The 15,003-nt window shown below is 32.9% G+C and overlaps 1 protein-coding gene across 3 annotated transcripts in view; it reads left to right on the forward strand.

The window, feature by feature from the left end:
- Positions 1-15,003, forward strand: part of LOC140443710 (proton channel OtopLc-like) — a 127,996-nt gene that overhangs the window by 59,538 nt on the left and 53,455 nt on the right. For all 3 annotated transcript variants that reach the window (XM_072535093.1, XM_072535094.1, XM_072535095.1), the window contains 2 exons: positions 2,496-2,710; positions 11,744-11,827. In XM_072535093.1, coding sequence (XP_072391194.1) covers positions 2,496-2,710; positions 11,744-11,827 — 299 coding nt within the window. The remainder of the gene's footprint in view (positions 1-2,495; positions 2,711-11,743; positions 11,828-15,003) is intronic.

Raw genomic sequence — 15,003 nt, forward strand, 5'->3', positions numbered from 1 at the left:
AACTAACGGATTTTACACTCACAGGCGTAGAGAGTGTTGTCAAAATCCAAAACGTCTTTTCAAGATCCTACCATTGTAAAAATGGACTGAGACAGGGAGATGGACTGTCGTGTCTCTTATTTAACCTTGCACTAGAAAAAGTAATTCGAGAGTGCCATATTAATACGAATGGCACCATCTTTAATAAATCTGTACAAGTGGTCGGATATGCAGATGACATAGATATTATTGCTAGGTCCACAGAATCTCTGATCGAAGCATTTCGATCACTAAGGGCGTCTGCACTGAGAATGGGATTAAAAATAAACGCACAGAAAACCAACTATATGTATTGTACTAGATCAGGCAACTAGATACCTAGACTATTAATTGATGATCTGGAACTGGAAGGTATGGACACCTTCGTCTACCTGGGCTCGCTGCTGACCAAAGACAACAATGTCAGCGAAGAAATTAAAAGAAGAATAGTGCTTGCCAATAAGTGCTATTATGGCTTGAGGAAACAGATGGCCCCAACACTACCCAGAAAAATTGAAGTTACCATATATAACTAAAATATATAACCAAAATATAACACTAATAAGGATAATGTTAACATAAGGATCAGAAACGTGGTCACTTACACAGAACGAGCAAGAATTGCTTAAACGTTTCGAGAGAAAAATTCTAAGGAAAATATAAATGGAGGAGTCCAAGTACAGGGTTTGTGGCGTAGGCGCTACAACTTTGAGTTATAAAGAAGTTTTGGGGAGCCTGACGTTGTAAAATATATTAAATTAGCACGCCTTCGATGGATAGGACATGTAATTAGGCTAGATGAAGATGCAACGATCAGAAAAATTTTTGACCGAAGAGGACCAGTGGGAAGACGAGTCAGAGAAAGACCAAAACGTAGGTATCAAGATAACCTAGAGGATGATCTAAAATACATCAGAGTTAAAACATGGAGAAGAGTTGCCAGAGACAGGGGCGAATGGAAGATTGTTGTGAAGAAGGCTTTGGCTCATAACGAGCTGTAATGCCACTGATGATGATTAAAAGAGAGAAGTTGTTTCGTAAAAAAATTAAAGAGCGGAAAGAAAATACAGCTAATTATCTGCCTAATATACAACTTTTACAAAATTCGAGCATTCTATTTTCTTATTATTATTAGTGTTGGGTTTTTAATTTTATGGGGTCTTTTTAAAAGTATATGTAACTAAACAAATTAATACATAACTCGTAATTTTCCAAAAAAATTCTGATTGGTTTTAACTACATCTGGACGGCAATGGTTTATGGCCTTGACAGCAACCCTTAAATTCTATTTATTATAATAATAAAATACATGTTAAAACAATTTCTACTAGGAATTCATTTTTTTAGCAGATATTTTTGGCTCTTTTATGCAATGATTTGATAATCGTCGTTTTAATGTTTATATATTAATACAAATGGTAATTTAAATATCTATTGGCATGTTAGTTTTCTGTATACTTTATTTACATATCTTGTATCCTCCTTTGTAAATTAACACATTTAAAAATGGTAATTAGTTGTTTTTTTTTTCATAGTGAATCTGATCGATTCTTCTGATTGTGATTCTGATTGTCTAATGAAAATTGTCAAATACTTTCAATCAATGGGCCCGTGTAAAGAACACATTATTATAAATATCTCTACTATATTGCGTATTTGTAGACAATTTAGTTTCAAATTCTAATAATACTGGAGACGCGAAAGTTCCCACTGCCAAGACATAATTTTGTTTATAAATATTACTATTTAATTGAAAATAGGTGATAATATATAATTTTATTAGCTCCTTCTTCTTCTTTAACTGCCGTCTCCCGATCGGAGACTGGATATCATCATCAGTATCTTTACTCTATCTACTGCTGCTCTGAAGAGTTCTATGGGACTGCATTTAAACCAGTACCTTAAATTCTTCAACCATGACACTCTCCTTCTTCCTATACTCCTTCCTCCTCTTATCTGTCCCTGTATTATCAGCCTTAGCAGTTTATATCGCTGTCCCCTCATTACGTGTCCCAGATATTGTAACTTATTTTTATTGTGTTTATTATTTCGCATTCTTTGCCCATTTCTGGCAATACTTCCGTGTTAGTTTTCTTCTATGTCCATGCGATTCTAAGCAACCACCTATAACACCACATTTTAAAGGACTTTTACTTATTTATGTGTTCTTGCTTTAATGTCCAGCTTTCATGTCCATATGCAGTATCGAAAACACGTAGCATCTCAGTGCTCTTACTCTCAGTTCTTTATTAGCTCCAGTATTGCCAATACAAAATAATTTGATGTGTTGAATGTTAAATGGTGTTAACTTTATACATACAAGTTTAACTTTTCCTTTGAACGTTTTTAAGCACTTATTTTATTTAAAATTGTGTAATATAAAAATAAAGCGTATCATACAAAACAAAGAGCAGTAGATTTATATAGCTTCATCATACAAAACAAACAGCAGTAGATTTATATAACTTTATTTTTAGAGATGCCCTATCTATCATACTATCAGCCCTATATGCAAAGCTAGTTGTGGTGCTGGGTATCGCATTTCCTGTAATCGAAGTTATCTCCAATGAGAGACCTTACTTCTACCAGAGTTTTTACATTTATCTTTACCTTGGAAGTATTGTCTTCGTAACTTATATGTATGCTACTTTGGTTAAGGAAAAAGCCTTGGTAGAGATGATTAACAGCTATAGTAAGTATAAAAAATATTCTTCTAAATTTTTATCTAAAACTAAGTAAAAAGTTCTACTAAAACTAGTAAAATTTTTGATGCCATAGCAGAAATTTTTATTTTTATCAAGTAGTTTTACTTACAATAACGAAAGGAATAGCTATTCTAAAAATGAAACGAGCGTTCTTTGATATAAATCTCACTAACGTGCACGTACCTACAGAGAACAAACAAGCAGAAGAAAAGAAATTTTTTTATGTCAGATTAGACTAAGAAGTGATAAACAATTAGAGGATTAAAATAATTTTAAGAGATTTAAACGGAAAATAGGAAGAGAGAAATTATATCAGGAAACAATAGGTATACATAGCCTGCATGAAATAAGTAACGAAAACGGACAAAGAATTATAGATTTCGCATCAGACAAAAAAATGGCTGTACAATTGCTGTATAATTTTCACATATAAAAATTCACAAAGAAACATGGGTTTTCCCAGATATGGAAACAAGAAAGTAGATTAACCACGTCGTAATAGAATCAATACATGCTTTAGACATTTCAGATGTGAGAAGTCACAGAGATACAAATATCAAATCCGATCACCATCTTGTGCTAATTAAACATAAACAAAAATATTTACGCCAAGGAAACACAGTAAAGTAAATAGATTGGCTTTTAATCATGAAAAAAGAGCAATATATGAAACGAAAATACAAAAAATGTAATAAAGTCAATGATAATCAGACCAGAAACATCAAAGATAAGTGGAGGGTTTTAAGAGAAGCAGTTATAACAGCTACAAAAAAAGTAGTGGGGAAAAGCAAAGAACCTAGTCAAAAAAGATGGTATGACAAAAACTATCGGAAGCTAATGGAACCAAAAAATCAAGCTAGGATTAAAATGCTAATCAACAGTACGGAAGAAACTATAGAGGAATATATTGCAAGTAGACGACAGTTATAAAAATATCTACAATTTAAAAAAAGGAAAAAAATATAGAACAGATTAAAAGACCAGAAGAACATGAACAGAAAAATGATATAAAACAATTCTATAAAGAAATAAATTTTAAGAAAAAAGGTTTTTAATCAAGAACACAATTATGTAAAGACAAAAATTACAGCAAATAGCAGACGAAAAAGCTGTCTGTTGAATCAACAAAATCAACGTTTCAAAATAGAAGAGCTAAATTTGTCGGAGAAGATAATACAGACCTATATGTAGCAACAAAAGAAGAAATAAAATATGTAATAAAAAAATGAAAAAATTAAGGCCAGAGGATGCGAAACAATAATCGTAGAAATGTTAAAATGTGGGGACATAGATTAGAATACAGAAATAATGCCGGAACAATGGAAAATTGCAGTGATTTACCTTAATATGTGACCACACAAAAAAACAGGAAAGCAAAAGGAAAGGAAAAACAAATTTACCATTGTTCTCCAAGCCAATCTGATTTGCATTTTTTGCCTGATGTAGTCCCTATAGTAATGCTTTTAGACTACACCACAGAAGCGTTATTTAAGTTGAAAATTTTATGTATTTTATGTATGATATCAGCACATAATTTCAATACATATTTTTTCGACTCATTTATTTATTACAAAATGCATTTTTTTTGCAAAAGTTTATTTATTTCTTGGACTGTAAAAAAAATGTTTTCCATATTTTTTCCATTTAATAGAGGGCGCCAAACTCAAGACTGCGTATTTATAAGTCTGAAATAAAAAACTCACGCGGCATTTTAAAAAGCAAGGGCGAATTTACCTCCGTCTATTAAAAAAATACCAGAAAAAAAAATGACGGACTTATGATAACAAAAAGTGTCCAAAATTTAGTATGTTTTTACCATTTTTCTTATATTTTTACCTAATTAATTTGCATGTAAGATATGTTATCAAGTAAAATACATCAAAATCCATTTAAATCACTCCAGCCAATCCGAAAATTAACTGTCGGCCGTGCAAAAAAAATGGTTTTGAGAAAAACCGCATTTAAAGTTTTTCTCGTATTATTTCTTGTTTCTATTAAAAAAATTGAAGTTGATTACTTAAAATTTATTAATCTACCTTTCTTGGACCATATAGTAATAAACCACTAAACATTGAAGGTATGTTCTTCTTCTTACTAAGCATTTTTTTAGCTAAACGAATTTCTTTAGTTGCCGCTTTGGTCCACTTTTCCGCCACTAAAATTCGTTTATCATACTCATTAAATTCATCCTCGGACATTTTTTTTTCTCGATTTATTTGCATATCTTCTTAACCAGCACTTTTAAACCCACATTGGAAAGAGACTTGCATGCAAATAAAATATTTTCTAAAATTGCGTTCTACCGAAACAAGAAGTAATATCCATTGATATTACTTCTTGTATAGGTCTTCAATGTCTTCATTCGACATTAATTTTAACAGCAAGACCGCGAATAATACTACGTTTGGAAAATTTAATATCTTTTATTTTGTTTTTTTTTTATTTTATTTATCCGCATCAACCACTGCGGTTATTAGCGGTAGGTTTATGATACAAATAGAGTAAATAAGGTATATTTTAAAAGTCATGACTTACAACAATATGGTACAATGTACATGTATGTACAATGTATGTACAAGTAACAAAAATTAAATCAAAATTTATTATAGAGTTTACAGTAATTTAAAAAAGACAGAACTTCATTGAATTTTGTAACCAGTGCTTCTTTCAGGCTGTTGGTTATTTTGAATATCGCCTTGGCTGAGGTGTACTCTGGACATTCTATTATTATATGGTTGACTGTGAAAGGTGTTTGGCATATTTTGTACATTGATAGTGGTTGTTTGAAGATTATGTAGCCGTACGTAAGTCGTGTATGCCCAAGCCGAAAACTGCTGATAATTAACTGGTCTTTTCGTTTTGGTGGTATAGGAAGATTTTTTGAAGATACCTCTGGTTTGATGCTTTTAAGATCTGTGTTTGTTTGATCCCATATTTCTTGCCAGATTTTATTTACATGAGTATTGAACAAAGTTTTAGTATCTGATATTGGTACACCTGTTGTAGTCGGAATGTTCACATTGGTAATTGCTTCAAACGCTGTTTTGTCTGCTAGCTTATTACCAGTTATTCCAACATGTTGTGTGGGACCCACAAAATGATATGGTTTTCCCAGAAAATTGGAGCTGTTGTAACGCGTCTTTAATTAGGAATAGATTAATGTGTGTAGTGGTGCTAAAGTGGAATTGCTGAGGGATAAATCGATGCTTGAAAACGTGCCATTGTACGAGTTGAAACAGGTAAACATTCCTGTGTTTAATAGCACCAGTTTGAGGTTGTTAATTATTTCTAATAGAGTTTTGCCATTTTTGTCAGTTTTCGCAGATCCCCAAAAATTGTTATGACAATTTGTGTCAGCAACAATTCATTTAGGAGATGGAATTTGTTCTAACACTTTTTGTAATTCTAGGAGTATGGATTCTTCAGGATGTGGTCAATATACACTGCAAATGTTAATTTTGAAATGATGAACTATTGAGACTGCAACAGCTTCCAGATTTGTATCTAACGGAATTTCTTTGGACTCGACTGTAGATTTCACAAAGATGCCAACACCACCGCTAGCTATTTGCTGCACCGGTCTATTTTTGATGTATGGTGTATAGTTTTTCAATTTTACATTATTATTAGAAATTCGTGTTTCTTGTAAACATATTAAAAGTGAGAATTCATTGATTAATATTTTTAAGTTTTCGATATGGCTGTAAAAGCCATTCAAATTCCATTGAACTATGAATTTAGTTATTGGATAGAGTTGCCGTCGCTTTCTTCCTCAGTAATAGAAGAGTTGTCTGTTCCATGTTGTTTTTTTAAGATCCTTGAAATGTTTTTAAGGCTTCGGTCGTTTGTGTTTGTGTGTATCATTTGCAATTCAGTACTAAGTTCTTCTAGCTCATTTGTATAATCCTTTGCTACGTTTTCAGGAAACTTTGAACCTATAGCATTTGTATTATAGTCGCATACTTGCATACTTTTATGTGTAGATTTCATTGGAACAGGAATTATTATTTTTTGATTTTACGACTCTATTATATCAGGAAATGTTGAAATTTGTCTTTTTATAGAAGTATGTGTAATGAGGGTATGGCTAATAAGCCATACCCTCAAAATATTTCTAAAGGTGATTCATGGAAGATTATATAGAAAACTAGAAGATGATATGGATGATACTCAGTTTGGGTTCCGCAAGGGTTTGGGAACGAGAGAGGCATTGTTTGCTTTTAATGTCCTCTCTCAAAGATGCTTAGATATGAACCTAGATATTTATTCCTGTTTCATCGACTTCGAGAAGGCATTCGACAGGGTCCGACATGAAAAACTAATAGAAATACTGAGAAACAAAGATATAGACAGACGAGACTTACGAATAATTATCAATCTGTATTGGATTTAAAAGGCCAATATAAAGATAGAAGAACAAAAGTCCGAAAATATAGATATAAAGAGAGGAGTAAGACAGGGCTGTGTTCTGTCACCATTACTGTTTAACGTGTACAGTGAAGCCATATTCCAGGAAGCGATAGCGGATCTGGGTGATGGAATCTCTGTAAACGGAAGAATAGTAAATAACATAAGATTCGCTGATGACACCGTTATAATGGCAGACACCCTGGAATCGCTACAAGAATTGGTAAATAGAATTAACGATTATTGCATTAGATACGGACTAAAAATAAATAAGAGAAAAACTAAATTTATGATTGTCTCAAAAACGCAACATGGAAATGAAAGATTAATGATAGAGCAAACCCAAATAGAAAAAGTAGAGACATATAAATATCTGGGAACCTGGGTTGATGACAAAAATGACCAAAGCAAAGAAATTAAAGTCCGAATTGAAACTGCAAGGCAAGCATTTGTGAAAATGAAGACAATGCTTACCAACAGAGACCTTCAGTTGCATCTCAGATTGAGGGCTCTAAGATGTTACATATTTTCTATCTTACTATACGGAATGGAAGCTTGGACATTGGAGAAACAACACATAAGGAAAATAGAAGCGTTCGAAATGTGGTGTTACAGAAGAATATTAAAAATTCAGTGGGTTCAAAGGATTACCAATGCTGAGGTACTACGACGTCTAAATAAGGAGTTAGAAATTATGAACAGCATAAAAAGAAGAAAACTAGAGTATTTGGGTCACATAACCAGAGGAGAAAAATATGAGCTGCTGAGAATTATTATGCAAGGAAGGATCCAAGAAAGAAGAAGCATAGGAAGAAGACGCATCTCCTGGCTGAAGAACCTTAGAGAATGCTTTAACTGTAATTCACTACAACTTTTCAGAGCAGCAGCCAACAAAGTGACTATAGCCGTTATGATATCCAACCTCCGATAGGAGATGGAACTTTAAGAAGAAGATGTGTAATGTATTTGGTAGTGGTCTGGTTGAAAAAGTGACAGGAGAACTGGATTGATGAGCAGTTGGGGTTTCTGATGTAAGGAATGTTTTATTTATTGGATAATTTTCTGTTTCAGAAATATTAACATTTATAGATTGAGATAGCTGGTCAATATCTTGTATATTAATTGGTTCGAAAGTGAAGTTTTCATCTTTATGTCCTGTGGTATTACATTTGGAGCAATTTAGGCTATCTTAGGAAAGATAAATTCTGTAGGGAGTATTGTCATGAGATATTAGAAGTGAATTTGGGATATGCTTATTAGTTGTTGGAGCAACAAATACTTGACGCCTAAAGCTTAATAAATATGATTGTATTCAGATTCAGGCATGCCAACTTTTAAAAATGTTATTTTAGACACTGCAATAAGCTCCAATTTTTTGAGATCTTCTTTGATAATAGTGTTTGGGATACTGGGCAGACATTTGACATCACTAGTCGGCTCGCAGGAGTAATTAATCTTCTATTTTCTATGTCGTTTCCTTATATTGAAACGGATTTGTGATTATGTAGTAATTTTTCTAAGATAGTAGTGTTGTTAAAATAAATGCATATTCTGTTATTTGAGATTCTGGACGCGAAGATGATATTGTTTGGTTGTATTAAAGTTCCTATTGCTATTATGTATTCGTGTATTTTTATATCCGGTACTGAACAATTGCTTGTTTTTGGATGGAAAGTTAAAGTTGCTTACGGCATTAGAGTAGGTTAATGTTGAAAAAGAGGTTGGTGCTGAAGATGTTAATAATAGTTTGGTGATTACTATGTCAGTTTTTAAATTGTTATCCATTTTTAATTTCTATTTTCTTCATTTAATAGTATTAATACTAGAGCCGCTACTGACTTAAGGTATCTTCTGTTGTTTAGTTTTCAATAAAATTCTTTAAATGGTTTTATGTGGATCAAATAAAAATTGTACTTACAATATTTATCTTCTGTAATTAAAAAACACTTTAATTTCACTGTTAGTACAAGCTTGTATTTACATTTTTGGTATAAACCAACAAAAAACACGTTTTATTTGGAGCTGAAATTTATCGACACTTTACTAATGAGTCGTTGGAATGTTTCTCAATTTAATATCGTTGTCACACGTTTGCTTTAGCATAATCGACAGTTTTCCAAAGACAAGCTTAAAAGCCATTATACAATTTGTACTTTCATCTATTTAACCGCAAAATTTTTTTTTTAATAATTTTTTGGCGGATGAATAAGTAAACGATGTACTTTGTTCAGCGTTATGCTGATTTCTATGATATCCGTGAGATCATCTTATACTGCTCATCTTTTTAGTTTTGTATTTTCATTCGAATTTCTGTAAGATGTGTGCCATGACACCTTCAAATCATCAAATATCTACTGCAAACACGGGTGAAGGATGAAGATATTATACTCTGTTGAGTATGTGAAATAAACATAGCGTTGGACGCTCGACAGCTGCAAAGTGTTGAGAAGGCACGTGCGCTCAATACTGTTTTTGACTGACTTAGAATTCAAATTTTGCCAATATATTTCAAATAAGTACTTTGAGAAAGTTATTTCTAAAAGTTTAACCTTTAACTACACGCGCTGGCGTATTTTGTATGCCAGATATAATAATTCTACTGCAAAAATATTTTAAAATTTAAAAATCGACCCTATTTATCTATCTAACCTATCACTGGAACGTGCTTTACAAATGGTTTTAGTTTTTTTTTAGAATCGGCGTTTTGAGAAGACCGTAATTAGCTGTTTATTTTTTGTTGTTCCCGGTAGTGTACAAAATACGCCACGCGTGTAGTAATGTAAGTACATCTTTCAATTGTTTTTTTAGTCATTATGGCACAAAATATATTTTTCTTTATAAACAATACTTTTTCTCCTGCAAAGAACTTCAAGTATTCGCTTATGCATTATTTTAAGAAGAAGACGAAAAAGTAATTGGGGAAAATCCTGATACTTTAGACGAAGAAGTTATTTTTAACCAAGAACCCAGTTTTAATTCCAATGGATATTCCAGTGAAACTTCTAGCGATAATAAATATTAACTAAGTTTAGAAAGACTTCTATGAAGGTAAGGATGAAACAAAATGGTATGAGTATTCTTTGAAAAATAAGTTTAGTAAAATTAACAAAACGAAAATTGTAAAAGCACTTCCTGGACCCAAAGAGTACGCTAAAGACATTACAAATAAGGCAAGTGCTTTCACTAAACTGTTAACTGATGACATTGAAAATATTGCGGTATGTACCAATATGCAAATAGAAAAGGTGCGCCCGAATTACACTTCAGAAATACAACCAAATCTGAAATTATGGCAATGATAGTACTTTTGTTTTTAACTGGGCTTAAAAACAAGGTCACACACATTTTTTGGAATTGTGGACAACTAAAGGAACAGGCTTAGAAATTTTCAGAGCTTGCATGAGCTGCAGCCGATTTTTATTTCTTTTATGTGCTATTAGGTTCGACAATAAAGATACATGAGCCCAAAGAAAAGCTACTGACAAACTTGCCCCTATAAGATTTATACTGGACCGCTTTTCCGACAATTGTTATAACAGCTACACATTAGATGAACATCTGACAATTGACAAAATGCTTATTCCTTTTCGAGGGAGATGCAGTTTTTACAGTATATCCATATAAGCTAGTAAAATATGTGATACGAGCATTCGTATTGTGTTACTTAAAAACATTTTATGTGAGCGGTATCAAGTTTTACAACAACCAGATGGGCCTTACAAAAATTCGAATAAACCAGAGGATATTATACAACGATTGGTTGAAAAACGGAACGGATAAGTTAGCAATAGATCCGTTGAAAAAAAAACTTCAATAGTTGGAACAATAAAAAAATATAAAAGGCAGAACCCAAAAAAATTTTTACCCAATAAAAATCGAATAGAAGGTTTATCTCTTTTTGGAATATAACACGAAGCTACATTTTTATCATTTGTTCCAAAAAGAACAGAGCGCTTATTTTACTTTCCACGATGCATTATAATTCCTCTATAGATCAGGTCACTAATAAGCCCAATATTATTATGGACTATAATTCTAACAAAGGTGGCGTCAACACCGAAGTATTCAGTAGCAAGACGTACCCGTAGGTGGCCTTTAGTTATATTGAATGTGGCAGCAATAAATAGTCAAATATTTTATAATTTTGGTCACTTCAACAATCCAACCAACTTTAGAAGAAATTTTTTAAAATCGTTAACAATATCATTGGTGGCAACAGATATAAGTGGCCTTAAATAGCTCAACGGAATGACGAACCACCAGCAAGAGTAAGAGGAAGGTGTTTTTCTTGTGGTAGACAGAAAAGCCAGACTACATCTGACTTAATCAAAATATTCAATATTATTAATATGTTAATAAATAAGGTTTATAACCAACAACTAAGTGTATTTAAAAAAATAAACAAAACTGCTGTTTTTAAGTTCATTTTTTTGTAGCGTATAAAGTACGCCACGCGTGTACTTATCTTATAACTTGATGCGCGAGTAGTTAAAGGTTAAGGAGTTGAAAAATGAAAAAAAAAAAGAATTTTCTCACAAACCAAAAGTGTACTAGTATGTTAAAGCTGTTTAATCAATAATACAAGCTCAGTACTTCTTTTTTTTTGTTTTTAGATAATGAAAAATTAAATGCTATTAGGACTCCCAACAAAATAGTTCCAAAATACGGAAGTTTTTATTTGAGACTAGGAGCAATTGGTAAGTTAATATATTATTGGTAAGTCTTATAGTTTACAAATGGTGTTTTAATTTTTTAGAAATGTACATGGTTCGAATTTAGCCGTGTGCCGACTTTAAATTTTATCTGTTTTCTACAAATACTATTTTGTCATTAAAATTGAACATCTTTTAGCGATCTTTCCTTAATGTTCATTATTTTTTTAAACTTTATCCATGCTAGCTTTTTTGACTAATAATGAAAATAAATAATGGTAGTGAAATCCATAAATCTTCGTAAACCTTCTTCGAGTATACATTTTACTATTCCCAAAATTCATTAGCAATCATTACCAAACCAGGTCTATTTGATTGTCAATTTCCATATGAGAAAAACATTTTGAATCTTTTCATTACTTTATTTGAATAAATACTGTAGATATATCGCTCCTACTAAAGTCCTTTATGATACTTGGCGCGAATATATTTGACAAGCTTGATAATTTTAGTGTCCTTTGTTTTAACAGAAACAGTACTTTTTAGACTTATTCTAAGTGATATTTTAATATATCAGGCGGTATATGTTTTGAGTTTGGTGAGAAGTACAGTATATCCCAAAATAAACAGTACTGAACTTTTAATTATTTTATTGTTTTAAAAAATACATATTATTGACACTTTATAGCATGTTCTAAATGAGCTCCTTCTCTCTAAAGACAGACTTCATACCGATATTCCAGATTTCTCGTAATGTTATGGAATTAAGGTTGTCTCAAGTCCGCGAAGAAGGCTTTATCGGCATCCTTTAACTCATTGATGGTTTGTGGTGCCCGTTTAAAAACGGCAGTTTTATCCATGCCCCAAATGTATGCGTCTGGAGATGTTAAGTCTGGAGAGTAGGATAGGGGAAGTCAGTAAATCGTGAAATGATTTTGTTTAAAAAATGTCCCTGAAGAAATAGACGAACTGCGACAGCAGTATGGCAAGTTACCCCATCCTGCTGGAAAAATTGGTCTCAAAATGCCAAATTACGTACACGACAAAATCGACGGAGATCAGGGATAAAGCGTGTTAAAAATTTGTATGTACCTCTTTTGATTAAGTGTGACTTTCTTACCATTTTCTTTGATAAAGTATGGACCAATGATTCCGTGTTCCGAAACTGCACACCAGACACTCACTTTTGCGCTATGTAAAGGAACTTCTTGAACTACATCTGATCTGGCAAAGCCCAGAAATCGATTTGTGCGACGATTTACATGGCCTGACAAATAAAAGTGTGCTTCGTCTGAAAATCAAACATTTTTCAAAAATTTAGGATTTTCATACTGTAATGCAAGAATTCTGGCACAATATTCCACTCTACTGTGATAATCCCTGGGATGTAATTGTTGATGTATCTGAATCACATACGCAAATGTACCCAGCTCCTACAGGATTCTTTGCAAGAAAGTTCGTTTTAAGCCAAGATGCAACGCTGTTCTTGTCTGGCTGGCTTTCGGATTTTCCAAGATTCGCTCAAAAACACGTTCATGGTTATCATTGTTGTTAACTGTCCTGGGACGCCCTGAGTTTCCTTTTCGTTGGCAACAATACATTACCCGTATTTCTAAACTTTTCAACAACCTTCAAAATTACAGCATTACTTGGAGAACGTTTAATAAACTGTTACGTATACGTATTGCATACTTGCACTATTACGTCGGCCGATTCCGTATAAGCGAAAATAATGCTACACAAGAAACACTTTCTTCTCTGTACTTAACACCATTTTTAACAATTAGGCCTTAATAATTAATTGTTTAAGGATTACTTGACAGGTATATACTAGTTAATTTGAATATGACAGCGCGCACAAAGAGACATCTATGTTTCAGTTTCAGTACTGTTTATTTTGGGCAATACTGTATATATTATAATAGTTTTTTGTATAAATGCTTCCTTGAATCACTAGAAATCATAATTTCTATCATAATCATAAAACGTCAATTCTGGCGACGACTGTATTGACAGCGCTACGACCCACTGTTTATTACCTGCAAAAAATAAAATACAATTAACGTCATAAAATCTAAACGCTAACTACGGTGTGTTAATACACTCACGGCGAAGACGGGAAATGAGGGGTTAAAGAAATAGCGATGGAATGGGCCAATCAACACTCTGTCCGGCGAGGAACGGGTAGCGACTAATCAGTACTCAGTTACAGGAAAAAATAGGTCTGTCTCAGATCAATACTTCAAGACCGGGTACGGAACTACCACTAGATCAACACTACAACAGAAGCTACACTTCAGTCAATACCCTAGGGTCAGTGGAGTTGTTATCAGATCAATATTCTAACGGAACTCGCCTTTCTCGTTCGGCGGCTACTGTATTCTACAGTCATAGGCCTTTCTTCTCCTCTAGCGCACATCGATGAAAGAAATACTTGTGGTAATGTGTGTGAACGGAGCGCTGACAGGACCGAGGCGATGCATATCGTTACATGTTACAAATCTTATTTCATATTATCCCTTACGCTCCATGATGTTACAATTGTGTGAGTCTAATCCAAATGCTGTTTTAGACTTAAAATCAAATTTTCACGAATCGCACGACATGACTGTGCTAGGTGCGAGTAGTCACTGAATCGGTACCGTTCGTCTCCCTTCTCATTCTTTGACGCGATTAGAGTATAAACGGATGTATTTCGTAATAATTTAGACTTGTGTGTACTGCAATGGCAAAAATAGTAAGTATTACTAAGAATTAGTTTAAAACATATTTGATGGATATTATTGCTTTAAATAGGTTTAGTTTCACTAAGTTTCATATAAAAATGATTAAATGTATTAAAGGTTATGTTCTTATGAGTTACTTTTAGCGCTAGATCACAATTGTGGGGTTCGGGAGTTAACACAGTAAAAATCGAAAAAAAAAACCAGACAAAACCAGCTATGTTTTTTGTTGCTGGAGATACAAAAAAAAGGTTAACTTGAACGAACTTACTGCTAATTCGGATAAAATTTATGAACTGATAGATGAATGTGGGTCCGATATAGAGATTGAAAGTGACTATGATAATAATTATTTTGAGCCAAACATCGCTGATGAAGAGTCTGATCAGGAAAATAACATCAAAGAGGAAAATCCTGAACCTTCTAAGAGCAAAAATGTACCTTCCGTAGGCATAAAATGGATCAAAGATTCATTCGCCAGCAAGAATATTTTGGAAG

The sequence above is a fragment of the Diabrotica undecimpunctata genome, chromosome 6 (genome assembly GCF_040954645.1).
Source record: "Diabrotica undecimpunctata isolate CICGRU chromosome 6, icDiaUnde3, whole genome shotgun sequence".
Lineage (NCBI taxonomy): Eukaryota > Metazoa > Arthropoda > Insecta > Coleoptera > Chrysomelidae > Diabrotica > Diabrotica undecimpunctata.